General features: G+C 45.9%; 1 protein-coding gene across 3 annotated transcripts in view; it reads right to left on the reverse strand.

Annotated features, from left to right (window-relative positions):
- Nucleotides 1-25,265, reverse strand: part of Susd1 (sushi domain containing 1) — a 121,635-nt gene that overhangs the window by 4,418 nt on the left and 91,952 nt on the right. The window contains exons 13-18 of one of the 3 annotated variants that reach the window (XR_009591006.1): nt 22,731-22,827; nt 19,482-19,740; nt 16,076-16,115; nt 6,660-6,753; nt 6,161-6,380; nt 216-1,149 (exon numbers count right to left, since the gene is read on the reverse strand). Coding sequence is in view for 2 of the 3 variants with exons in the window: in XM_060381139.1 (XP_060237122.1) it covers nt 6,380; nt 6,660-6,753; nt 16,076-16,115; nt 19,482-19,740; nt 22,731-22,827 (491 nt within the window). In the remaining variant the exon portion in view is untranslated. Of the gene's footprint in view, nt 1-215; nt 6,381-6,659; nt 6,754-16,075; nt 16,116-19,481; nt 19,741-22,730; nt 22,828-25,265 lie in introns of those variants that run through there. The other 2 variants (XM_060381139.1, XM_060381138.1) reach the window with 2 other exon arrangements.

Raw genomic sequence — 25,265 nt, forward strand, 5'->3', positions numbered from 1 at the left:
GCGTGTGAGTTTTTTCTATTATGAACTATGAAGTGAACATGTAAAGAGAGTCCACAGGATAGGTCCCACAGAGAGGCTTCTGGGGAGATGGCCAAAGGCACGCAGAACCACATAAACTGCTCCGGCCAGCGGAGCCTGTCATTAGCGGGGGATAGAAGAGAATCCGATCCTGTGAAAAGATGAGCGGGAGAGAAAAACGAGTCCAAGCAAACAGGTGCTTGTCAAGGACTAACTTTACTGAGCAGAATCAGCTTTTATAAAGGGTTCAGGATGAGAAAGTAGGGTGGGTGAAAAGTTACAGATTCTTCTCGGCCAGGGGCCTGAAACATCTTGTGATGAGCCACGGTTCTGTGAGCACATCTCTGCTGTTACCAAGCAGTATGTTTAACGCAGGGAACAGGCAAGTTGAGGCAGGTTGATGAGTTTCCACAGGTGGTCTCTGACATCTCCAAGCAGTATGTTTATTGCAGGTAAGGGAATGGGCAAGTTGAGGCAAGTTGGTGAGTTCCTACAGGTGGTCTCTGAAGTTGGCGAGTTCCCTCAGGTGGTCCCTGACAATAAATATTGCCAGATTACCTTTCCTAAGTGTTTTATCTTTTACTCTCAATAACAATGAACTGCTGCAGGATATCTGGTCCCATTGTGAATCCTGAGATTGTGAACTATAAAACTAGTTTCTGATTGTGGTGTGGCTCAGCCATGCTTTCTGCTTACTGTAAACAAGTAGCTGTGGTGTGGCTCAGTTTGAGCACACACCTTATATCCAAGAGCTTTCTGTAAACGAGATTAAATGAAGTCAACCCAGGGCAGGAGGAAGCGCAAGCAAACAGCTGCCAGGGAGTAAACAGAAAGGAGGGATGTCGAGAGAAGGGTGTTGAGGACAGTGTGGAGGAGAAGGGGATTTCTGCTTTTTCCTTCTGGGAAGTCCGCCGAGGAGGAAGGTCAGCTGGGTGCTGTCTCTGCCTCTCTGAAGTGCTGTCTCTGCTTCTCTGAAGTGCTGTCTCTGCCTCTCTGAATTGCTGTCTCTGCTTCTCTGAAGTCGCAGGCTTTCACCCCAGCATCTGGCTCCAGGGTCTTCACTGGTAAAAAATAAGTCTGCGATTTTCTTTCTTTATAACAACAGTAAGTACTCGGTCATCTTCACAGCCCCTAGAAAGAAGTATTATAAACCTGGGTTTCTCCCGGCATGAAAGGTGAGAGAAGACACTCACTGTAAACTTTTCTAAAGTGATGCTTACAGGTCATAGGACCATGGGAGGAATGGGTGAATGGAAAAAAAATGTTGTGGATGTACACAGTGGAGTATTATTTGGCAGTTAAGAAGATTGTAATGTCCTTTGTAAAAAAAAAAGAATCATGTTAACCAAATTAAACCAGAACCAGAGAGAAAGGTGTTAGTTACACATTTGCTCTCGTATGTAAACACTAAAAAAAAGAGGAATTTGATCAAATCTTTGGTTTATATACAATAAATCCTTGTACATGAATAAATACGTTAAAAACAACAACCCCGAGAATACGCTGGGGAGTAACGGGAAAAGAGCAGAGCTTCGCTTGCTCTTCTGTGTGGATCTATTTTAAAGCTACAGCAGGTCGTACCGGCGCAGAGAAGCTCAACAGAACAAAAGGAAAAGTTTCAGACGACAAGGGGTGAGGTCAGTGGACGTGTGAACAGTAAAGACTACAGCATTTCCTATACTCCCCTCTCATTCGTAGGCCCAAATCAGTTCCTAGTAGATTACAGATCTAACTGTTGAACTCTTACGTTTCGTTTAATATCTTGAGTTTGGAGGTCCTTCTGAGCATAGCGGAAATTAGTCCTTGATTCCTGACCCAGAAAAACTGAGGGGCAAAGGTGTGGTAGACTCTTCATTCTCAAGGCAATTTAAAGGGAAGTGACTGATACATTTGACTTTACAACTATGAAGGTTTTGTGTGACGATACATAGCACAAATGAAGTTTTAAGACAATATTATCCTTTTTAAAAATGACACACTTTTTAAAAAATGAAATATATGACAGGTGAGCATTAAAATCACAATGATATAAAAAGCTTTTTTGGGAGAATGTTTGTGGGGAGAGGGTGATCCGTGTGGGTTCAGGTTTCTGCAGAAGCCAGAGGCTCTGGGCTTCCCCAGATCTGGAGTCACAGTGACTGTGAACTGTAAGATGTAGATGCTGGGAACAGAGCTCGGAGCCTTTGCCAGAGCCGCGTGTGCTCTCATCCCCTGGACCACCTCTGCAGCTCCATCGAGAGTTTGTTCAATCAGTAAAAGGCACCTGTCCTATGAAGAAAAAAGGTTCCCAGAGACTGAACTACAGAGGGCCAGCCAGCATGTGGAGCTGTCAAGATATGCAAGAAAACATCAAATTCTCTACCTCCCAGAGGCACCGAGGTGAGGGGCACCAACAGCAGCCACTGGAGTTGAGGCTTTCTGCTGGGGAAAGCAGGAACTGACTTCCCGACGGCACTTCACCGGCATCGTGTAGTTCAATGCAAAGTACAGACAGTTTTTATCCCAACGACCTTACTAAGCTATTACTTAGTCTAAGTAATAACTGCATGCTGGAAACACTCTAGGGGTGTATGCACGGTGGAGCGCTCCTAAATAAAAGCTAGGGGTGTCAAGACTCGGAGCCCCACGGGCTGCCACAGACCCATTCTCTCTGCACCCGGAGCTTGCAATGCTTTTAAAAAGGGATTTGCTGTGGGCTAGAAAGTTGGTGGGGGTTCAGAGCACTTACTGCTCTTGCAGAGGACCAAAACACAGTTCTCAGAACTCACATGGTGGCTCATAACCACCCACAATGCAGTCCCAGGGAGTCTGACGCCCTCTTTTGACATTCTCCTGGTGCACAGACATACATGCACGCAGATACTCATTCATATAAAATACATCTTTAAAAATTGGTTTTCTTTCTTGTACCCTTCACTGCATATACTGGAACATGAAACCCATGTCCTCTTTCCCTTTAGAAACAAGCACCTGGCCTTAGACAATGATCACCAGGGCTTTTCTAGAAGAGAATGGAAAAAATAGAAGATTTTGAAAATCAAGATACAAGTTCAGCATTGAAAAGGGTTCACTGAGCACTGTTTTTGTTGCTGTTTGTTTTGGTTGGTTGTTTTTTTGTTTGTTTGTTTGTTCGTTTTTGAGACAGGATTTCTCAGTGTGTTAGCCCTGGCTGTCCTGGACTTGCTTTGTAGATCAGGCTGGCCTTGAACTCACTGGGCTGCCTCTGCTCAGGAGGCACCACCATGCTCTTCAGGCATTGCTTTTCACTTCCTCTCAAACCAATTTAAACATTAACTTTATTCCAAGCTGCCGTGGAATTTCAAGAGAAACACACCACTGCTCTGGGCTTACCTCAAGGGCTGCAGTTCCAGACCTTAGACAGGAAACACTGTTCCGCACTCCCTAAGAGGTCTCATATTTATGTTCTTGGTTGTTTGTGGCTCCTTCCAGAAGTGACAGGTGGTGGTACATGGCTTTCCCAAGACCAGAGAGGTAGTCTACAAATTACTTCAGTGGCTAGTTCAAGGGCTAGCAAATGCCAGGGAAGAAAACTAGACTTGCATTAAAAGTCAGAAATCTGTCTGCATCTGTTTCTCCTTTCCCAACCCCGCCATGCCCTTTTGTTGTTGTTGTTTTTTCAAGACTGGGTTTCTTTGTGTAGCCCTGGCTGTCCTGGAACTAGCTCTGCAAATCTACCTGGGTCTGCCTCCCAAGGGCTGAGATAAAAAGGCGTGCACCATCTCCACCCCGCCCGTTTCTCCCTTTAAAATAGGAACCACAAACCCCTGACTTCCTGCCACATAGAACCTTGTGAGGATGGATGAATAGGTGCCTGCTGTACAGCTAAGGGCACACCCACACACCCCAACAACAAAAACGTACAATAGCCCAAAGAAAGCATGTTCCATGACTGAGCAGAGCCTCAATTCCAATTACCAAACTGGAAGAAAATCCAAAGCCACATCTAAACGGCCCCAAGACCAGTCATGAGGGAGAGAACTTTCCTCCACCCCTGCATTAGGCTTTAGCTATATCTTTTAAATTAAATTAATTTTATTTTGTGTGCACCTACGTGTGGATATATGTGTGGGCATGCACATGACATGGAGCACAGGTGACATTCAGAGGACAGTTTGCAAGAATGAGTTCTCTCCTTCCCCGTGTGGGTCCCAGCCTCCATTCGGCCGTCAGCCTGAGCTGCCTCTCTGCCTCGCTTTAGTTAGTGAGACTCACAAGCCAGCTCGGCACCGTGGTAGACAGAGTTTCTCCTGTCTCACTTGTTTTTCCAAGGACACCCATGTATCTCCTAAGGGTCGTTCCTTCTGTTGGCTGGGAATCCAGACACAGAGGGAAAAAAGGTATTATACTATAAAGACGCCTTCTTCACGCTTGTGGGAACACTACTTAGAAAGAACGGCAGAAAGATGAAGCGTGGCTTTTGCGCACGCCCACCACCTGCTGCTCCTGTGTGTGCACAGAGACTCCACGTCGTGACTGGGAACAATCGAAGGAAATAACCAAGTACGTGTGTTTGCTATTTTTGCGGCTGTAGATGAACTCCTCTAATATTTCTACACTCTACTACAAGCTGAGAGTTTACTTAACATTTCATCAGTTAACCAGAACCAAGATTTCCTCCTTTCAGTGGGAAATCTTCCAAGCCCCCATGTAGGCAACTCTGTCTTGGACAGTTTTTCTAGAGTGCAAATCTAGAGAGCTGTAGAAAAAGCGGTCCTAAGTTGTTGTGTAGGGTTGGTAATTCAAAGGACAGAGGATGCCATTACTAGCAAGGGCCGGCGCTGGCACGGAGGACACAGGTATCTGGGTGCTGCCTCCCTCTGCCAGACTTCTCCGAGTTAAGCAGAACACTCCCCCTACCCCCACCCCCAGGTTGGAGCAGCTTTAAGGACAGTCTGATGGTATTTTAATCTGAGCATCAGCGGTTTCTGAAAAAACAAAAAGGATGATAACTTCGGGAGCCTGCACAGCACAAGGGCATGGCACCAGCATCTTCGAGACTTTTGATGAGGGTCTCGTGATCCTTCAAGGCAGAGTGGAATGCAGAAGGAAGGGTGGACTGACTCATGGGTGCCACGTGCTCTTGTGGTAGCTAAGCCAGTCCCATAAGAAAGGCACTAATGCCTCTAAAGTTCAAGTCAGCCCCTAAAAGTCCTACCCCAACCAATTTCACCAGGAGTTTTGTGGAGACAAACCACACATAGCACCGGGTCACCAGGTCACCAACAAACACCCCACAAGCCAGCAGAGAACGCACCAGCCACAGCTCTGGTGGTGCACACTTCCAGGACCACATTCTCACGGGTTCCACCCTAAGGAGGGGGAAGGGAGGGAGAAGCCACAGCCTTGGAGTTGAGCTGTCTTTAGACAAGAAGCTGAAGGACACCAACTGGGTTTTAAAAGGCAAACTGAATGCATTTCACCTGTATGTTCACCATATGAACAGCCCCACCTACAGCCAGTTATCCTAGGCCATGACACACTGTCTCAGTCACCGTTTCCGAAGTGTAGATAAGGTATGTGAGTCACCGTTATCTCCCAAAACTCAGACGCTGACCATGAGCCCACTGTTCCTACTCTATCACCAAACACACATTTCTTAAGGGAGGCAGAGAACAATTTTATAGATAATGAGTAAGAAAAAATGATAACTAAACAGAGAATGGTCAAAATTACAGAACGTGTCTTGCTGGAAAGCAGGCATCACTTTTGATCTCACATAAACAATTGAAATTGCATCAAAACAATGCTGCCTAATGGTCATGCAGGGAACTTGAGAGACTGACCAGGCTATTGTACTTTCTGGTATAGGCAAGGGGCTACTTCTAAAATGTTTGAAACATTTATTCATGTCGGTGTTCTTTATCCAGTGACCTTCTTCCTAAAGTCAAATTCTAGCCCAGACTTAAGCCCATCTCATTACCTACTATGAAAGAATGGATTCTGAACTAACTAACAAAGGTGCCTAATAGAAGGTTCAGGGGTTCCACATCCGGCAGCCATGGGCGTTGACTCTCAGAGTCTGTGGCCTCTGCACATACAACGTTGACAGGGCTGGCTCCTAGGGTCTGTGGCCCCGTGATCAGTATTACATTGGATATGAATCTCAAGTTTACGGACATACAACTGGTCCAGAAAGCAGGATCCCAAGTTTTCTCCTCTTGGAAGATTCCACAGAGATGGCTGCCATCTTGAATTCAGGAATGCGGTCATGCTGGGATGGAGAAAGTTTCTGGTCCATACTTGGGCTCAGGTTGGGAGCCACACAGCGGAGGCCCCTGAGAAGCTGTCAGAACATCTGTCCATCATCAGGTCAGTGTTCCCAAGCAGGGCCCACCAGCCATCTAGACACAGAGGGGGAAGAGAAGGCACAAACATGGCATACCCTTCTGTACACATGTCCCAGGCCCCGGCAGTGAAACTGTGGAGGAGATCAGCCTTACTGCTGCACCGAGGGGTCAGGAGGCCGTCTCGTCTTCCTCCCAGCTGCAGGGTTAGTCACACTGTCTGTCTACCTGCTGCCTGTGCCCTGACCCTCCTAATATCCAGCTGTTCTGCATGACTTCCACCCCAGACTCCCCCCCCCATTCCACTCATTTTTCAAAAATGACGCTCTCACATACCACACTGCTGAGAAGGATAGGAATGCAAGAATGGTCACAAAAGCCACGGAGCCCAGTCCAACACCCACCATCTGCTGCGGCGTGAGTGACGAATCTGTGGGAAGAGACCACACGATGAGCCACAGCACACCCCATCACGGCCCTCCCGCGAGATCCATGTCCAACCGTGCAGCCTGTTTTAACCCACGGCTGGGCTTCATTTAACAAAGAATCCCAAGAATGCCCCCACAGTGCCTCTGTGTCCCCAACAGGTCCTGAAGATTTCAGGCCTCAGGAAACCACAGTTTCAAAGTATTTCTAAGAAGGAAGCATAAAACCAGATCATATTAAGATTAAAACAAACAAACAAACAAACTTGTGGCCACATCCAAGCTATAATGCATACTGTGTGTCTTCTCTCAGGTCAGTTACACTTGGTAGATTTTTATGGGCCATTTCCTTTCACATGGAAGAAATTATTCTGACATCATTTGAACTTGGCCTTCAACAGGGTTGGCTGACTCCAGTGCTCACGTATAAATCCCTTTTGTTGAGCAGAACTGCCTCCACGTCCCTACATTATCAGCAGATAGTATCACCCTGCTCTGCCTCGCAGGCTTTTTAAGTCCAAGTAAAAGCCCTTGGAACACATGTTCTATTCAAGGAATGTCACATGACAATTCCAGGAAGATCCCAGAGCTTCATGACTCCAGCAGCGGCTCTGTCTTTACTTGTCAGGCTCCGTGGCACTTGGTACCATTGTAAGCACCTTACACGTGGAAATTCAGTCTCCTGTGGTAGTTAATCTTGAATGTCAGCTGGATGGAGAGACAGCTGGGAGAGGAGGCAAGTTCACTCCTGGGTGTGTCTGTGAGGCAGGAATCTGGACGGTCAATAAGCTGGGGCCTGGATGAGCAGAGGCAGAAGGGGGCTGGCTGGCTTGGGCGCGCTTTCCTGCTCTTTGCTTCCTGGCTGCCATGAGGTGAGCAGCCTGGTCTGGCGAGTGCTATGCTGCTTGATTCTAGCCAAAGCGTTGGGGCTAGCTGACCTCAGACAGACACCCCTGGAACCCTGAATCCAAAGAAACCTTTCACTCGACGGTCTCTGACATGAACTCAGTGCCTGGTTCTTTGATCACCTCCCCCTGAGGGGGGAGCAGCCTTGCCAGGCCACAGAAGAGGACAATGCAGCTGGTCCTGATGAGACCGGATAAGCTAGGGTCAGATGGAAGGGAAGGAGGACCTCCCCCATCAGAGGACTTGGTGAGGGCCATAGGAAGAGATGAAGAAGGGAGGGTGGGATTGAGAAGGGAGGAAGGTGGGGGCTACAGCTGGGATACAAAGTGAATAAACTGTAATTACTATAAAAAATTAAAATTAAAAAAAGATAACCTTTTACTCACGTAAGCTGTTTGTTGAGTTACTGTGTTCTCATGATGAGAAAATAACTCAAGCATCTCCTAATGAATGTTTATCATGAGAACTATTATTGGTCCCTTTCCACAGGTAAGGGACCAAGGCACAGAGTAAGTAAGCACAGCTCAGAAGTCTATGACTAGCTTAAAAACACTTTGGGTCCAGTGGAAACTCTGTGGGGTCCCAAACACCCACAAGCAGTCATGGAGCACACCGCTTTAACAGTCAAACAAAACTCACTGTCCCCCAAAGTGTTGTTACAAGACTTTCTAGAAAACCACGGATTGGCCAGGTGTGAGGTATGCACCTATAATCCCAGCACTTGGGGAGTCGAGGCAGGACCATCATGAGACCAATCTGGCCTGCACAGTAAGACCCTATTTCAAAATTAAAAAAAAAAAAAAAAAAATATATATATATATATATATATATATATATATATATATATGCTTTTTGTATTCGGAAGAAGAGGGCCTCAACATTTTAAGATGCTAAGTTATCAAATGGAAAGAAGAATATGAGATATTGGAATTTACTTGTATATTATACATGAAAAGACTTGATTATCATACATAGGGACAATGGAACGTTAGCACAGAAAAGAATATGATGGAACAAAACAGAGTGCCCAGAGCAAAGCCAACTCCTGCAAGCCATTTCACAGCTTGAATGCTGCAATGATGGTGCCTTAACTCTTTATCTCCACACCATCCCTCTCTGTCATTAGGATTTCAAACCAGGTCATCAGCCATCCTGCTCCAGTTTCCACCCTGGGGCATGCAGCACTTGGAAACTGTATCAACAGGAAATTGTATCTCACAGTAGCCCGTAGTAATGATTTGCCACACAGCACCAGCTGCCCAGTAAGGGAACAGCAAATGTCAGCTACTATCAACTTTTGTTACTCTTGTTTTGTAACTGCTTCAAACAAATGAGTGAAATGAGAAATCACCTATATCTGTTAAAGAGAAACAAGTGGTTAATCAGAATAAAGTGATTTTGATCACTAAAGTTTATTCCATATACCAAAATAAATTTAGGTAGATTAAAGACAAATTGAAACATGAAAAAACAAAACTGGGAAATGCTGGTGAATACTTACATAATATTAAAGTGGTTGAGAATTTTCTCATTATATTTATTAAAGCAGGAGCCTTATAGACTTAACCACATTGGAAAACATGCATTTTAGATACACAAAACTACCATTAGCAAGGCTAAAAGGCACCATTTGCACTATCAGTGAAGTTTTTAGTTTGTAATAGCAAATGCCCCTCTAATCCCAGCATGTAGGAGGCAGAGGCAGGCAGATCTCTGAGTTTGAGGCCAGCCTGGTCTACAGAGCAAGTTCCAGGACAGCCAGGGCTACACCGAGAAATCTTGTCTCAAACAAATAAAAACAAACGAGAGATAGAGAGAGAAACAGAGGGGAATATAGCAGTGGAGATGGGGGTTAAGAGATGCTGGTACTTTCATGCCGTGAGTGCTTTATGGGACTAATCCCACTTCCCCTCCAGTTCTTGTCAATATTTTCCCTTATCTTTTCCCCACATACTTCCTCTACACTTTAATCTTTGGTGAAAGAAAACGTTGAGCTGAAGGACTTTGGACTGGAGTCCATGCTCTGTGAGCCCTGGATTCAGGAGTTACTGGTTAGTTGATGTCAGCTTTGCAGCATTATCCATTTCTACTCCTATCTACAACCCTCATATCCCCCTACTCTATCCACAGGTATGTCATTAAGTGTTAGCAGAAATCAAAATACACTGTTTTCTGTCTTACTTCCTCGGCCAATGAGTGGGTCTGTGTAAGGAGGAGAGGAGAGACAGCTGAGCAATCCTTCCCATGCTGACTCATTAGAAACACTGTCACTGTCGCTTTCAGTGAAAGCCAGGCTATCACCTGACGAGCTTGCTGGCCTTGACTTCACGCTGTCTTTGGGACACTTTTGGTGGTGCTGTCTTCGTACAAAGTCCTTGTCTACTGCTCAGCCAGGCCTTCTTTTCCAGATCTCAGAAGGCTCATCTATGTGGATCTTCTCTGAGGTGTTTTACACAGGTGGAAAGATATTAAGACCCCTCACAATCTAAAAGGACAGAAGCAAAGTAGGAGCTGAGGAAGCCAAGTTTCCCCTGCCGGTCCACTGCCAGCAGCTGCCTTAGGCGTGAGCCATGCTATTCCTTGCTGTAGACATTAGTATTAAACCGTGACCTCTGGGGCTGCTGAGCCGATGAGTCAGAGGTTAGGAGCACTCGCTGATCTTCAGGAGGAGTGGGATTCAGTTCCCAGCAGCTCACAACAGCCTGTAACCCCAGTGCATCTGACACCCTCTCTGGCCTCTGAGGGCACAGCAGTCATAAGGCACAGACTCACACGGACACAGATGTACACATAAATAAGACATTAAAAAGTGACCTTTATTTATTTTGCATAGCATAATGTGGACTTCAGCTGCCAGCATGATTTTCAGTCCTTGGTTGCAGGTCTTTTAGTTCACTCTGGCTACAAACTCAAAGTCTACAGCAGCACTCAGAAGGTGTAGCCACACACAGCTTCTTCCTCTGAGAATGACTGGCTAATAAAATTTACAAGTAGACAATTTGAATTTCTTTTTTATTTTTATGGTCGCGCCATTCTCTGGCTCCCCTCCCTCCTGCAGCCTCATGATGTGGAACCTTTAATTTTCCTTCTGAATCATCCATGGACTAGTCTCTTAGAAACTCAACTGAGTGACTCATGTGTTGTTAGTCATTCTTAGAGAAAGTAAAAACATTTGAACCATAACCTTCCTCTCCACAGAGACTGTGCTCAGGAGTAAACGGGACCCCTTTTTACTCTTTCACCAATAGAAAAGACCACAGGTGCTGGAGAGGAAATTAGATCCTGTGACCACCTTGGCGACTTCCTGTGAGGGTGGACATGTTTTCAGAACTGTACACAGGGATGGTCATTTCCCAAACGCAACTGCTGCCAGCAAATAGTACAAATAAATTAACACCATGACTCAGTGTGGCTTGGGACACATCCAGACAGCAGTTGGCAATCAGTGTGAACACAGAAGGAAAAGTGTGTTTGATTTCTTTGTTACTCTAGGGTCTTCTTATTTACCGTCCCTGCACTGGGTGACATAGAAAAAGGGAGCAAAGCAGGAAGTAAATTCAGAGATAATTGATGTTTGATAAAGCAGCAACATTGCTGAAACCATTTGGTGGTAACTTAACACATTGCTGTAAGTTTAGATAACTGTAAGCTCACAGCTCTGTGGTTCCAGGCTCAGGTACACTGTGACGGGTTCTTTGCACAGACCCTTTACAGGGCTGGACTCAGTGTGTTCAATGGCCCACCTTTCCTTCTGGAGGCTCTGGAAAGAATGTGCTCCCAAGTTCATCCCCACTGTCCGTTAACTCAATCCCTTAAAGTTACAGAACTGCAGTCCTCATTTTTTTATGGGCTGCCAGCAAGGTCTGTCTCTGAGTTCCTGCAGGCCACCTGCACACCTTGCCACGTGGCTTTTCAAAGCTAGTAGGAAACTTCCTCTGTCAAATCTTTCTCACCCGTAGCATCTTCAACATCCCTAGTCCCTATAAAACCAAGTTCAAGGGTTTGTGTGACACACCAGGGCCGGTGGTGTCAGAGAGACCACCCTATAATTCTACCTACCACAGTCTGAAGGTTTTTTAGTGTGTGTGTATGTGTGTGTGTGTGTGTGAGAGAGAAAGAGAGAGAGAGAGAGAGAGAGAGAGAGAGAGAGAAATCCCCCTAACAGATTGGTTCCAAAAAATCCTCCTCTAAGATACCAGAATTTTTTTAATATTAAAGTCTCACATAAAATGTGTTTGCATAGAACCGGTCTCCAGTCTTTTGTGTTCTTTGGTTTGTCTCCAGAGCACTTAGAATGCTGAAAACATGTAAATGCTATGCAATAGCTGATAGACCACGTTGCTTTAGGAATAGCAACAAGGAGAAAGCCAGCCTGTATTTGGCACAGCACAGCCACTGTTTTCCAAACTCTCTCAGCCTTCAGCCAACTGAGCCCACAAATGCCTGGATACAGTTGGCTGACTCTGTGTACTTGCACTTTCACCTTACGCTTGTCTCTTGCAGGCTTTCTCTGCAGATTTAATTTGACAAGCATTAACTCTGTGCTGCATTCTTCCTAAGACTGCTTGCAGCCTACCTGCTGAACAGCTAATGCAGGCCAGGCAATGGTCCAGTTTTCTTCAATATTCTCCCCACGTGTTCAAAACCTCATAGAAAAATATATTAGCAGCTGCTCTGCAGTGTGGGAGAGAGGGTAGCTAAAGAAAAGGAGAGGAGAGCAAGGCGTGACCCTGAGGAGTTCTGACAAGCTTCGGGAAAGGGGTGTTTGGTTTCATCTTGAAGAGGTGGACTCCAACAAGCAGCCAGTCACAGAGAGCTGGCAGGGCATCCAGAGGGGAGTAATAAGGCCACTGTGTGAGCAAAGACATTAAAGAGAAATAGAGAGCATAGCTAGGACACCATCTTAATGGAGAAGAATGAGAGAAGTAATCAGAAGGCGTGTCGGCGTTAAACCGAGGCCTCAGACACAAGGCTGGGAAGCGGTGAAAACCCTTGAGGACCTACCAAAGGAAATACTGAAATGAGTAGTGCAGCTCAGAAGTGAGTCAGGTGACAGCAGGCTAGGAGAAAGAGGGGAAAGCTGAACTCTTGTGATGGGAGATGAACAAGGAGGCTTTGCCATCTATCTGTGCTACAGGATAAGCTACATAAACAGAAATGAATATGCCAGCTGAGAGAGAAATGAGGAGTCACCAATGACTCGGGTTTCATTCCTGCGCCTGGAGAATGTTCCCTGACTATAGCTCGCCATCATCTCAGTGACTCAAGACATCAGACTCACAGTACTTTGTGGCTTTAAGGAATCTTAATCCAGGCAGAGGCGACTGAGCACTAGCTGAGCTAAATACCTTTTCAAAGACACTGTCTGATCAGGAGCTTGATGGAGGCAAGGGAGCTGAGGCCTCTGCATTCAACATCAAATACAATTCCCTGGCTATAAAGCTATCTTAATGTGGCATTGTGACAAAGGTAAACACAAAACTCAGTACTGGGCAAAAGCCAGAATCGGGCCAAACACTGTGCATTAAGGACCTACAATGATCTGGGGATGAACCTGGATCAGACTCCGCTCCAATTACCGAATGGGAGTTGTCCGAGTTAGGACTTCTACTGCTGCAGTGGAACGCTGTGACAAAAAGCAAGCTGGGAAGAACGGCTTTATTTGGCTTGAACTTTCATGTCACAGTCCATCACTGACAGAAACCAAGACAAGAACTCAAACAGTAGAAACCTGGAAGCTGGAGCGAATGCAGAGGCCATAGAGAGGTGCTCCATATTGGCTTGAGCACGTGGCTTGCTCAGCCTGATTTCTTAGAGTACCCAGGACCACCAGCCCAGGGATAGCCCCACCTACCATAGGCTGGGCCCTGCCACATCAATTATTGATGAAGAACATGGTCTTCAGGCTTGCCTACAGCCTGTTCTTATGGAGGCATTTTCTCTGTTGAGGCTCCCTTCTCTCCAGTGACTCCAGACTGTGTCGAGTTGACATAACACTAGCCAGAATAGGAGTCTTCACTATTTAGTTGTTTGCTTGTTTGTTTATCATCATTATGGCTTTTTGAGACAGGGTCTCATTATGTAGCCTTGGCTGCCTGCAGGTCACTGTGTAGAACAGGCTGACTCAGAGACTCGCTTGCCTCTGCCTCCCAGTGTGCTTGGCTTGAAGGTCCTCAGTAATGATTCTGAAGTTAAGAGGGGGAGAGAAGGACGATTACAAAAGCCACTCTATACTAAAAACTCGCCCTATTCATCACAAGGGCCAACTACAGCCTACCTCTGGCAGTTTGTTCTGCCTGGTTTGAACTGTTTCCCAATCCTATCAAATAGTTTCCGGAGAGGGCAGCTTCCAGAAGCTGTTCTCTGGGTCTGAGAGCTTGCACATCTCACTCACAACTAGTTTCCTTGTAAGAATTCTCTTCTGTCCCTGGAGCTTCGGGGAGTGGACTGGCTTAAGATGTTTTGATGCATGATGGTGGAATGTATGACTGTTTCCTGTACCCTTCATTAAGCTGCTCCAGAAAAGAGAGGCCGGCCACAGGCACACGTCTGTGAAGACAGCAGAAAAGAGAGGCCGGCCACAGGCACACGTCTGTGAAGACGGCAGAAAAGAGAGGCCGGCCACAGGCACATGTCTACAGCACAAGAAAGCCGCCATGTAAGGCACCTGGTCCAGCTCCAAAACCAACTATTCTACCCTGTTGAAGGTTTGAGTAGAGATAAAAAGATGGTAAGATGAAGGGAGAGACAGACGAAAGCCTCATTCCCTCAGCCCCTCCTCCTCACATCCTGCTAAGTCCTCTCTTTAACCCAGTGCCCTCCCTGCAATCCTGAAAGCAGCTGTGCCTCTCCGCCCCATTACTACAGCCACAGTCTCCCTCGTAGCAGTGCTCACAGGGATAGTAAGGACTTAAAGTGACAGTGTAGGCAGAGGGCAGCATTCCTCAGCCTATTAGCAGGAAAAGGGCCAAAGTCAAAGGTTATAGATTTAACAAGATATCTGGAATTAGCTACAAATAATGGAATTCCTGGGAATTGCCTATTTTGATTTTAAAGAGATGGTCCGCAGGGGAAGCCTGACAAACAAGGATCCGTGATCACTCAGGCCCGAGGCAGCTTCCCAACTCATCACCAGCTCTGCAGCAAACAGAAGGAGGGCTGTGCAGTCAGGTGGGCCTGCGTCGGGGAGCCTGACTCACCACGTGCTCCAGGCTGCTGCCAGGACAGCTTAGGCTTCACCTATCCAGCAGGGGTGCTCACGGTCAAGGGCGCTGGCGTTTGCTGGTTGACGTCATGTACTAAAGTTTGGAAACTATTATGTTTTCCATGTATCATAAGATGCACATCTGGATCTGATCAAGAAGAATGTACAACCCCTGGATTCCCAGCCTTGGAGTTGGATGCAGCAACCAACCTTTGAACTAGGTTTTTTTGCTACATTCTTTTTGGGGTTTTGTTTTATTTTTTTCCCCCTAGATATAGGATAGTTCTATTTTATTAATGAATTGTTTTTTCTTAATATACTATGCATAGTTTAACAGTGGAGACAATTCTGAGAAATATGTCAATGAGTAATTTTTTATGGTGCAAATATAACAGAATATTCTTAAACAAAGTAACATGAATGGCTATGTCTTTGGCTGGCATAAACTCTTTCTCTTTTTTTGACAGGGTCTTGTTATAGATCTCAGGCTAACCTCAAACTCACATTCCTCCTACCTTTGTCCCCTAAGTGCTGGAATACAGATGTATGATCCATGCCAAGCACTAAGAGATGCGATCTTTTGTGCCTTTCCTGTATTTGTGGTCCTCTTCTACACTAAGTTGTCATTATTGGTATGTGGCTGAGTGTGCTTATGTGAATATACAAGGTATACAGCCAAACAGCAGGTCTCAGGCTTTGGCGGCTCTTATTGTGGTCTGTGCCCAAGCTTTCCGGTGCCCTTAGTCTTGATAGGAATCTTTCTCCCTTCTCAGTGCGTCTCTGCTAGAACAACTGCTCACGCTGCTCGATTCCCAACAAACCCAAAACACAAAACCCAACACAGACTGAGCCCAATCCCAATCCAGGTTGACTCAGCCAATGGAAAGTCACTTAAGCTAGGAGGAAGGACTCCTCTAAACTCTTTCCCCACTCAAGTCATTCATCTCCTATCATATGGCCACAGCAGAAAAACGGTGAGGCCAGCTGACACTGACACAGCTCTTTACATAATTCCATGAGCCTCTTTGGTTATGGCTTTGTGCTTAAATATGTCATACCCAAAAATATATGCCATGAGAATGTCTATATTTTTCTGAAGATACCTTAACTTGTATGTCTGTTGTCATCTATGACAATATAAAACAAGTCCTCAATATAAAATTGGTGCTACAAATTGAACATGGGAGGACAGCATGCATAGAAGAACACAGTTTTACCTTTCACCTCCGCCCAGACAGCACAGGAGTATCTTCTCTCCTGGAAGGGAAACAGAAGTCCATCTAAGCAGGAGGCAAGGGCATCATTTAAACAACATAACACAGACCTGAGGTACTCTGATTAGTTCCACCTGGCTTCTACAAGTGTGTGCGCTTATGCTTTGTGTTGCTAGGGATTAAACCCATGGCCACTGAGTCACAATCCCAACCCTCCCTCTTACATCCCATAACCCAGCCATTGATCACAGGGGTTAAGGGCTGGCATGGGTACAGGGGTGGCTATAGACATCATTTCCACAGGTTTCCGAAAGATCTCAGAGAGCTCACACCATAAGCAGACAATGAATATCAGGAGCGTCATTCCTGCCAACAGCCCTGAGCAACTGTCATGGACTGCCTGGGAACCATGCTGAAGACTCTGAGATGGCACCGGCTTCTAAAAGAAGGATGTTACAGGCAAGCAATGAGAAGCTCCAGCGCACAGTACTGTTCTATCTATCCGAGTGAGGCTTAACAACTTCAGTCACCCGAAAGGAGCTTTCAGGAAGACGTAAGACACCTACAAACTCACTGGAATGGAGCATCTCATCTTGTGGCCACTGTTATCACTCACAGACTCAGTGTGGATGGCTGGGACTCCCTAGGGGAAGGAGCTGTAGAACGACCCTTCCAATCTTATTATGAGACTCTCTTTCAAGTGACACATTTGGGCATTTTGGTTTTTATGTTCTTAAAAGTCTTTAAAAATATATTTACATGAAAACATTTTGGGGAAATGCTTCAAATAGCCACAGGTTTTAAATATAAATTTTGTCTTGAGGCTAAGTTTTAAAGTTAGAAATGCATGTCAGGCACAGGGCTCCCAGATAGCAAGATGGTTACTAAGGAACTGAAAACTTCCCAGCAGAGAACCTGACAGCACCAGGTAAGATGAGAAAGTCATTCCTGAGCCTGGATCAGTTGTGCATTTTAGCAAACTCACCCTACAGTACTGGAGCAAGGAGGGGGTTCAAAACAAGAGACGAGAATCTGAGTAAATCACAGGCAGAGAAAAGATGACAAACTATAGACAATGCCGGCTTTTTTAAAGAGCGATTTAAAAACAGCATTACCGTGACAGAACTGACCCAAGCGATAGAACAGAAAAGAAGGTGAGAATGGGGGAAAGAAGAATTATTTCTAGTTTCCTCCCTTAGCCACAGGGCATAATGGGGCTATTAATTAGAATGAATGTGTGTAAGGAAAAAGAAAATGGAGACACTGGAAGACTTACACTTTCAAAATATACTATGAAGATATGTAAATCAATGAAGCAGACTATAGCGTCCAGCAGTAAATCCTTGCATATATGTCAGATATTTTTGAAAGAAGCACTTAAAATGGTTAGTTTGGTCAACTCAATACACTCTCAAACCATCTAGAAAGAGAATCGTAATGAGGGGCTGTCTAGATCAGGCTGGTCTACAGGTATGGCTGTCTGTAGGTATGAGGGATTGGTTTGATCGTTGTAATCGGCGGGAAAGATGCAGCCTACTGTGGGTGGCATCATTCCCTATATTTGGATTCTGGACTACGTAGTGGTGAATAAAGTGAGCTCAGCAATACGCATTCATGCATTCATTCTCCCCTGCTCTTGACTGTGACTTCAGGGTCCTGCCTTGATTCTCCCAAAATGATACACTCTAGCCTGGAATTGTGAGCCAAATAAGCTTCTCCCTCAAAGTTGCTTTTTTTTTTTTTCCAGGGTATTTTACCATCACAGCAACTGGGCCGGAAACTAAAACAAAGTGCCAAGAATTCAATAGGATCCTGCAGACCCTCAACAAGTAGTGTTCACGTGTCGAAAAACGAACAAGAACCAAACCAGGCTGCGCTTTTACCTACTGCAAATGTAAAAATTAACTCACAACTAACCAAATGCCCAAAAGTGAGAGTCAAAGCTACAAAATTCGTAGAAGCCAACACAAATGAGGTTTTTGTGCATTAAAGAACATTATTAACATAAAAAAACAAGTCAAAAACCCCATAAAAATGAAGAAAATATTTTCAACATCATCTCATAAGAAATTAATATCCAAATTATATAGAAAACTCTGAACAACAACAAAATCAAACAACTCAGTTTAAAAATTAATAGTTGGATATTCCAACCAAGGAACATGCATGGAGATAACCTAGAACCCCTGCACAGATGTAACTCATGACAGCTTAGTATCCAAGTGGGTTCCCTAGTAATGGGAACAGGGACTGTCTCTGACATGAACTCAGTGGCTGGCTCTTTGATCACCTCCAACTGAGGGGGGAGCAGCCTCACTAGGCCACAGAGGAAGACAATGCAGCCAGTCCTGATGAGACCTGATGGGATAGAATCAGATGGAAGGGGAGGAGGCCCTCCCTATCAGTGGACTTAGAGAGGAGCATGGGAGGAGATGAGAGAGGGAGGGTGGGATTGGGAGGGGATGAAGGAGGGGGCTACATATGGGATGCAAAGTGAATAAACTGTAATTAATATAAAAATTAAAAAAATTAATAGCTGGTTGGTGGTGGCAGTGGTGCACTCCTTTAATTTTAGCACTGGGAAGGCAGAGGCAGGTAGATCTCTGTGAGTTCGAGGGCAGCCTGGTTTTCAGACTGAGTTCCGGGGCTACACAGAGAAGCCCTGTCTGGAAAACAAAACAAAACAAAACAAAAATTAATAAAAATATTTGAATAGACACTTGTCCTAAAGAAGAGACAGCCACCAAGCACATGAGAAGATGCTGAACACTATGAATCTTTACAGAAATGCAAAGCCAGAGTAAGGGGCTGCCTCACTCCCAGCAGGGGGTATTACACTAACATTTTGAGGTAATAGTATTCTGGTCTTTAATTTTCCCATTTTAATTCCTATATTATTGTCACAAAGTAATCCTTGGCCTCTCTGCTACTCCTACATAGTCTTAAAAAGCAAGCCTTGGTTTGCTATCAGTATGCCAATGGCATATTAGACTTCGGTTCTATGCAGAATTTAACAAATGCCTGCTTTCAATAAAGAAGAACCTCACAGTTGAGATGGTTGTTTCAAATGTATCAGTCAAGAGATGTTTTGTTAGTATTTATGTAATTTTTCTAGTCTCCAACCCATATGATTCTACACCAAATTAATTTAGCTAGTTTGTCTAGCTTGTTGCATTTGCTAATTATTGAAAGAAACCACAGGTAGCAGAGATGAAGTTTTCTGCAGAGTTGGGTGGGGAAAATGGGGTCCTTTAAAAGTCAGCATTTACAAGGGAGGAGTCACAGTGTGTTTCTGTGGTTATTTCAAGTGGCATCCTCCACATACACAGGAGGAAGGCATATTCAAACAATTTAAATCTCATTAGAAAAAGAAAATATAGAGGTCACAATATCTTTTAAAAAGCTATACCTTATTCCATTCGCTTTTGATCCGTAACAGAATGCAGTAATCGCTTCCTGTTTTCAAAGGTGCATTGTAATATCCCCCATAGTACAGCCTGTCTCCAATTGAGATCTCCAACATGTCATCTGGAATATCACTGGCCAGTATTTCTGCAGCCACATATCCATCAGCAAGAGAGGTGTTGCCAAAAAATGAAGTCATGCCTTCAGAATCACAAGAAAATGTGCTTTGCCAAGACAGGGGAAGGACCAACACCTGATATGAACTGGGAGAGGAGAAGAAAGCAGAGAAATTGGCAGCCGCCTCGTGAAGAAGGGAAATCTGGCCCTTGACCAGATGTGCACGCCATAAGGGTCACCAGCCACTGTTTGGAGGACTGTGTATTCATGTTCCTGAACTCACACCGTGCAATACGTGCTTCAGAGACACGCAGGTGGACAAGAGACACTGCTGGCCACATGGATTTAGCACCTGGCCGTTCCAACAGTCATGGACCTCCAAGTTTCCCTACAAGCAGATGACAAGCTGAAGCTCAGTTTCACTGGGAGACAAAGTCCAGCCTCCCTCGGTGGGAGAAACCGGGGCATGTGTGGATGCCTTGTGTCTGTCACATGTTGGTCCAGTGGACCGAGTGTCTCATGGGCAAGCGAAGCCTGGCACCAGGGTGGGTGTGGAGCTGGATCACATGCAGGCGGAGCCCTTACCACAGCAACTGTGCTAAGTCTGAAAAAAGGCTCCAGACAGTCAGTCATGTGGCGACTTAAGACAGAACTCATATGATTTACATTCCTGCAGTTCAGGCAGGCTGACATCAAAGTTCAACGCCAAACCAATGAGCGGTCAGGAGTAAAAAGTCTCCATGAATTCCTGTATGCTGACAAGGTCCTGGAAAGGTAAAATGGCATACGGATCTGTTGAAAACGTCCCCTAAATAAGGGCATAGAAACTCACTAGCAATCAGGCGTAATTTTGCTGAGTGTTTTATCCACCAAAGAGAAGAGCAGCCAGTGGAAAAACAGAGAAGAATGAAATGCACGTGATCAAGTCGTGCCTCCCTTTCCATTCCTGCCAGCTCAGCCTTTATTTCTGGTGTCATAAATGTGTGAGCATCTCCTGCCCCTGCTGAACTTGATAACAAGGGCTGAGAGGGCTTCCCGGCCTCTCTCTTGCATCTGCAGGTCCTTTCATATCTCTTCAGTTATGTTCATCTCCCCACAAATAAGGAAAGAAATGCTTGAACCGGCACCAAATATAATTAGGGTGATTTCCAAAACTCATTACGCCAATAATTCTATTTTACCACCGACTCTGTGCTTCCTGCTCCATATTCCTAATGCCCCATTTCCTGCTCCCTAAAAGCGCATGAATCATTGGGTGATGAGGGGGAGCCCTCCCCGCTGTAGCTACTGAACTTGGAAAATCTCCAGGCACTTGCTGTGTTCCCAGCCATGGTAGGTGTTCCAGGGCCCTGATTTTCACAGAGCCTGGGCTCACTTTCAGAAAAGGCCTCTGAAGAGAGGAGAAGAAGTGAAACCTGCAGGGAACAAAGAGTTGCCAGCAGCATCAGCTAACACCGACTGCGTTTCCACTGCCTATGGGGAACGCGTGTGACAGCTCTTCTGGGGTCTGGAAGGTATGGCGGCCACAGACGAGAAGCCGCACACTGAGCATGAGCACACTTCAGATCTGACTCATCCTGCCAGGTAGGCAGTGATGGTGAAGTTCAAGGCTCACCCACACCCAGCTGATTCCGTGCATTGCCCATCACAGGCACTGTTCGAAGGGCAGGAAGCAGCCTCCAATGCAGCCTTGTAAATACAGAAATTCTCAGGTCCCATCCCAAACCTGCTGAATCAAAGTGTCCTGGACCAGAAAGCATGTCGGCTGAGATCAGCCTCAAGGGAGCCCAGGGACAGGTCTGACAATCTCTGAGCTCTACGAGCTCTGTGCCAGGGTTCACACAAAAGACTAACACAGGCTCTGGCCTGGCAAAGCTGATTCCTCCGGGCAGGCCAGGCAGGGGAAGTGGCACTGCTCACCTTCTGGTAAACATCCCTGGTCACGTGAAGGAGGCAGTTGCAGTGGGTCGGAACCTGGCCACCGGGCCAGGCTGCAAGGACTTTCCCCCACTGCCCTCCCTGGATGACTCACAGGTCTCCACTTCCTGTTTTGAAGGCACTGGTTAACACAGGGCCACAAGGGTAGGCTGTCATTTGGCTTTCCTTCTCGCCTTACGCAATTATTTGGCCTAAGTATCACATCTGCACTTGTAAATTCGTTCAGGCAGTGATGCCATGCTTCTGTTCCCCTCACAGCGATAGATGTACAGTACTTTCCAGTAATTTACCAGGAATTAAGAAACAGAGCAGCTTGGGCAATGTCCTTCCCTGAAAAGACTTGAACCTAGTCCAGACTGAAAGCAGGGCAAGCCTACGTCCATAACAAATGGATGCTCACACAGTAGCTCCAGACTTGCCTTTCCATACTTTCAGAATTCCTCAGATTTATTTTGACCCTGATTGCATGGAAAGGGCCATTACACTGAAGGTCCAAGAATGATAAAGGGCCGTGCAGGTCAGGCATGCACACCGTAGCTCCTTGACCTGGCGCTGTTGCTCCCATCTGTAGGCCAATGTTAATCTTCCTGACTGAGAAGGAACTGATTCAATTTCTCTAATTCTCCCATGACCTTTGTCAACAAAATGCAAAACTGAACAAAATGTAGTCCTCCAACAGAGGCAAATTAGGTCCACCCTAATGCCATCTGCAACCCCAGCAGGCAACTACACAGAGTCTTGCCTGCAACTCAATATGTGAACAGATAAAAACAATTCTCCGAATGACCTTTTCAGAAACCACTACACACACACCCCAAGATCAGCCTGACAGAGAAAGGAGGCCTCCTGGCTTTGGGAAAGCCTGTCTGAGGGTCACAGTTCTTGTGACCCACCATCGTTAAAGGTTGTACTGTGAGGCGTGAATTCAAGGGCTACTGCCCAATGTTGTCAACTGGGGTTTGTGACCACGGGAACACTTAATTTCTTGAGCTATGCTGCCAAATGTTTGTCTCTGGTTCCCCCAAATCTCGCTATTCATTTGGAAAGATGCTACTGGGATAAAAAGCGCAGAGTGTGCTCAAAAGAAACAAAGCGAGAGGCCCGATGCACAGCCCCAACTTCCAAAGTTCAGCCACCCACGCGGATGTCTTTTCGTTCACGTAGCAGGACCACTGAACGGAAAAAGACAGGCACTCACCTGATAGGTCCATTTATCTCCTTGGCTTTCCTCAGCCTGAAGCGTGGTAGAGGCCTTCCATGTACAGTGAGAAATTCTACCTCTGGGAATGGGGACTCTGAAAACATTAAGAAGGAGAGAAGACAAGAGGCGCAAGATCAGATCAACTACAAAGCACCGAGAAAGAGGTCCTTGAAGATGCCAGGAAAGTTTTTAACCTAGAGAGTGAAATATCCAATACACAAAAAGGTGAATATTGTACGAGTTCTTTTGTGAAGCATTCAGATTAGTCAAATTCATAGATGGAGAAGACTAGAGGTGGCCAAGAACTGACGGGTGTGGCAAGGAACCAAACTCACTGCTTAAAGCTCAAAGGTTTTGTGTGGAGTGATAAAAATTTTGGAAACAGGTTTGTGGTGGTTGCCGAACGCCCTGAACCTAATAAAGCATATACTTACATGGTTAATATTGCTACACTTCAGCTTATCTTCTTTTTTTCCCCCCACAATAAATACCCACTGCAGATGGGTCCTGGGGTTTTGTATGTTTGCTAGACAAATTCTTACTTGGTGGGTGCTATAGTTTAGGGATGGTTTAAGGGTGTCTTCCCCAAACTCTAGGCATTGGAAGCTTTGTTCCTAGAGTAATGATGTAAGAGGTGGTGAGTCTTTTAGATGCAGAGTCCAGTAGAAGCCCTAATTGGTCAGTGAGGGTAATGCACCTGGGAGGGACTGATGCTGGTTTCAGGGAGTGAGTTAGTTCCCAAAAGTGGATTGTCATAAAAGCCACAAGGCTGGCCCCACCCTCCTTGTGCTCACTGTTAAGTCACATGGACACTTCCTTACATAACCCATTCTGAAGCCATCTACCACAGAGCCCTCACCTGGAGCCAAACTCACTAGCATATTTAATTATAGCAACAGAAAAAGGATGGATGCAGTACAGAAGACCAGCCCCTCAGATATCCAGATCCTTTCTAATCACGGTGTCTCGTGTCTCCCCCTCCCTCCCTACTTTCCAGCCCTTGGTAACCAGATTCCCCAGAGACTCTTCACTGACTGTTCTGCCATGTCACTGCTAGTTGCATCCAGGGTATCTGTGCACCAGATGCCAGCCTGCCTGTGGGCAATATAAGAAGGACAAAGCGAGTTCTGGTCTTGCATACTAGATATGTCTTGTCTGCGTCTCGCCTTAACGGAGCTCCCCGGAAAAGCTGCCGAGGAGACAACATGTGTGGACACAGTCATTTTCTCCCTCTCTTGCTGCTCCTACCTTGCCCTGCGCAATGGCAAGTTCTAGCCTTGCCAAAAGCCTATGAGAAGAGCTTCCATCTGCCTGTCCAGCCACACGATTTGAGAGAAGGGCTATGGTTAGCTGTTGTCCCCCTAGGGTCCCACCATTTCCTTTTTCTCTTCAGGGTGTCATCCTGAACATAGGACAGGTATTTTCACCCCACTTTCATCCTCCGCTCACTAGGCAAGTTGAATAGGGCAGGCGTGAAGCCAGGCCTACAGCTGTCAGTCACATGCAATTGACGTCTCCAGAAGCAGAGTTCAGAGTTTGAGATGGGAGCCCAGGAATCTTCATTTTATTTTGTTTCAGCTCAAGTTGTTTTCACCAGCAACAAAACAGCTAACTAGATCTTTAGCTCACTTTTTGTTTTGTTTTTGTTTTTTTCAAGACAGCGTTTCTCTGTGTAGCTCTGGCTGTCCACTCTGTAGACCAGGCTGGCCTCGAGCTCAGAGATCCACCTGCCTCTGCCTCCTGAGTCCTGGGGTGAAAGGTGTGTGCCACCAGCACCCAGGCTCTTCCTCACTCTTAGGTTTCCCTCACTCAAGTGTCCCTAGGCTCGGAGGTGGCAGCCGTGTGGGTAATAAGCACTCTTGACGTCTCTGCTTTGGACGGTTTATAGATGAGGAAACTGAAGGTGTGAGTCCTTGGCCCAGGAATGTTTACCCTGTAGTAGAGGCACGATGCAACTGCTCTCTGTTATTTGCCTTTCTCATTTACCCCAGGGGTCTCTTAAATGACTTGCTCCGCCAAATCTTCCATTGGGTTGCTATAGCTCCTTTTGGTGAATTAATAACATCCATTTTTAATACACTGAGTGAAGAAAGGCTTTGTAACATGCCAACTCCAGGGAAAGAAATAATCCATTCTCACTATCGTACTGTAGTATCAGGGGTTTCCCCGGGGGTGGGGGGCTCACCCTGGGGAAGACAGTTATCGTGCAAAATAATTACCAACACAGAGGGTAAGAACAAGGGCCCTGGCGTCCAGGACCCTTGTCTCCAGCTGCCCACCTATAAAATGGAAATAAGAACCACACCCACTTTTATATCTAATCAACACACTGAGAAACGCAGTTCCTGTAACATTTGTTGTGTCTTCAAGGGGCCAAGGCTGCCTGAGCTCCACGACCTGATCAGCTAGTCAACAGCTTGAAGACTGTCACCCACAATGACGCCAGTGCTCCTCACCTAAAGGTGCCTGTCAGCCAAGAGGGACAGATAACGCAATGGGATCTGGCACAGAACAAAAGACCTGTGTCACTGA

The sequence above is a fragment of the Meriones unguiculatus genome, chromosome 3 (genome assembly GCF_030254825.1).
Source record: "Meriones unguiculatus strain TT.TT164.6M chromosome 3, Bangor_MerUng_6.1, whole genome shotgun sequence".
In the NCBI taxonomy this organism is placed as follows: domain Eukaryota; kingdom Metazoa; phylum Chordata; class Mammalia; order Rodentia; family Muridae; genus Meriones; species Meriones unguiculatus.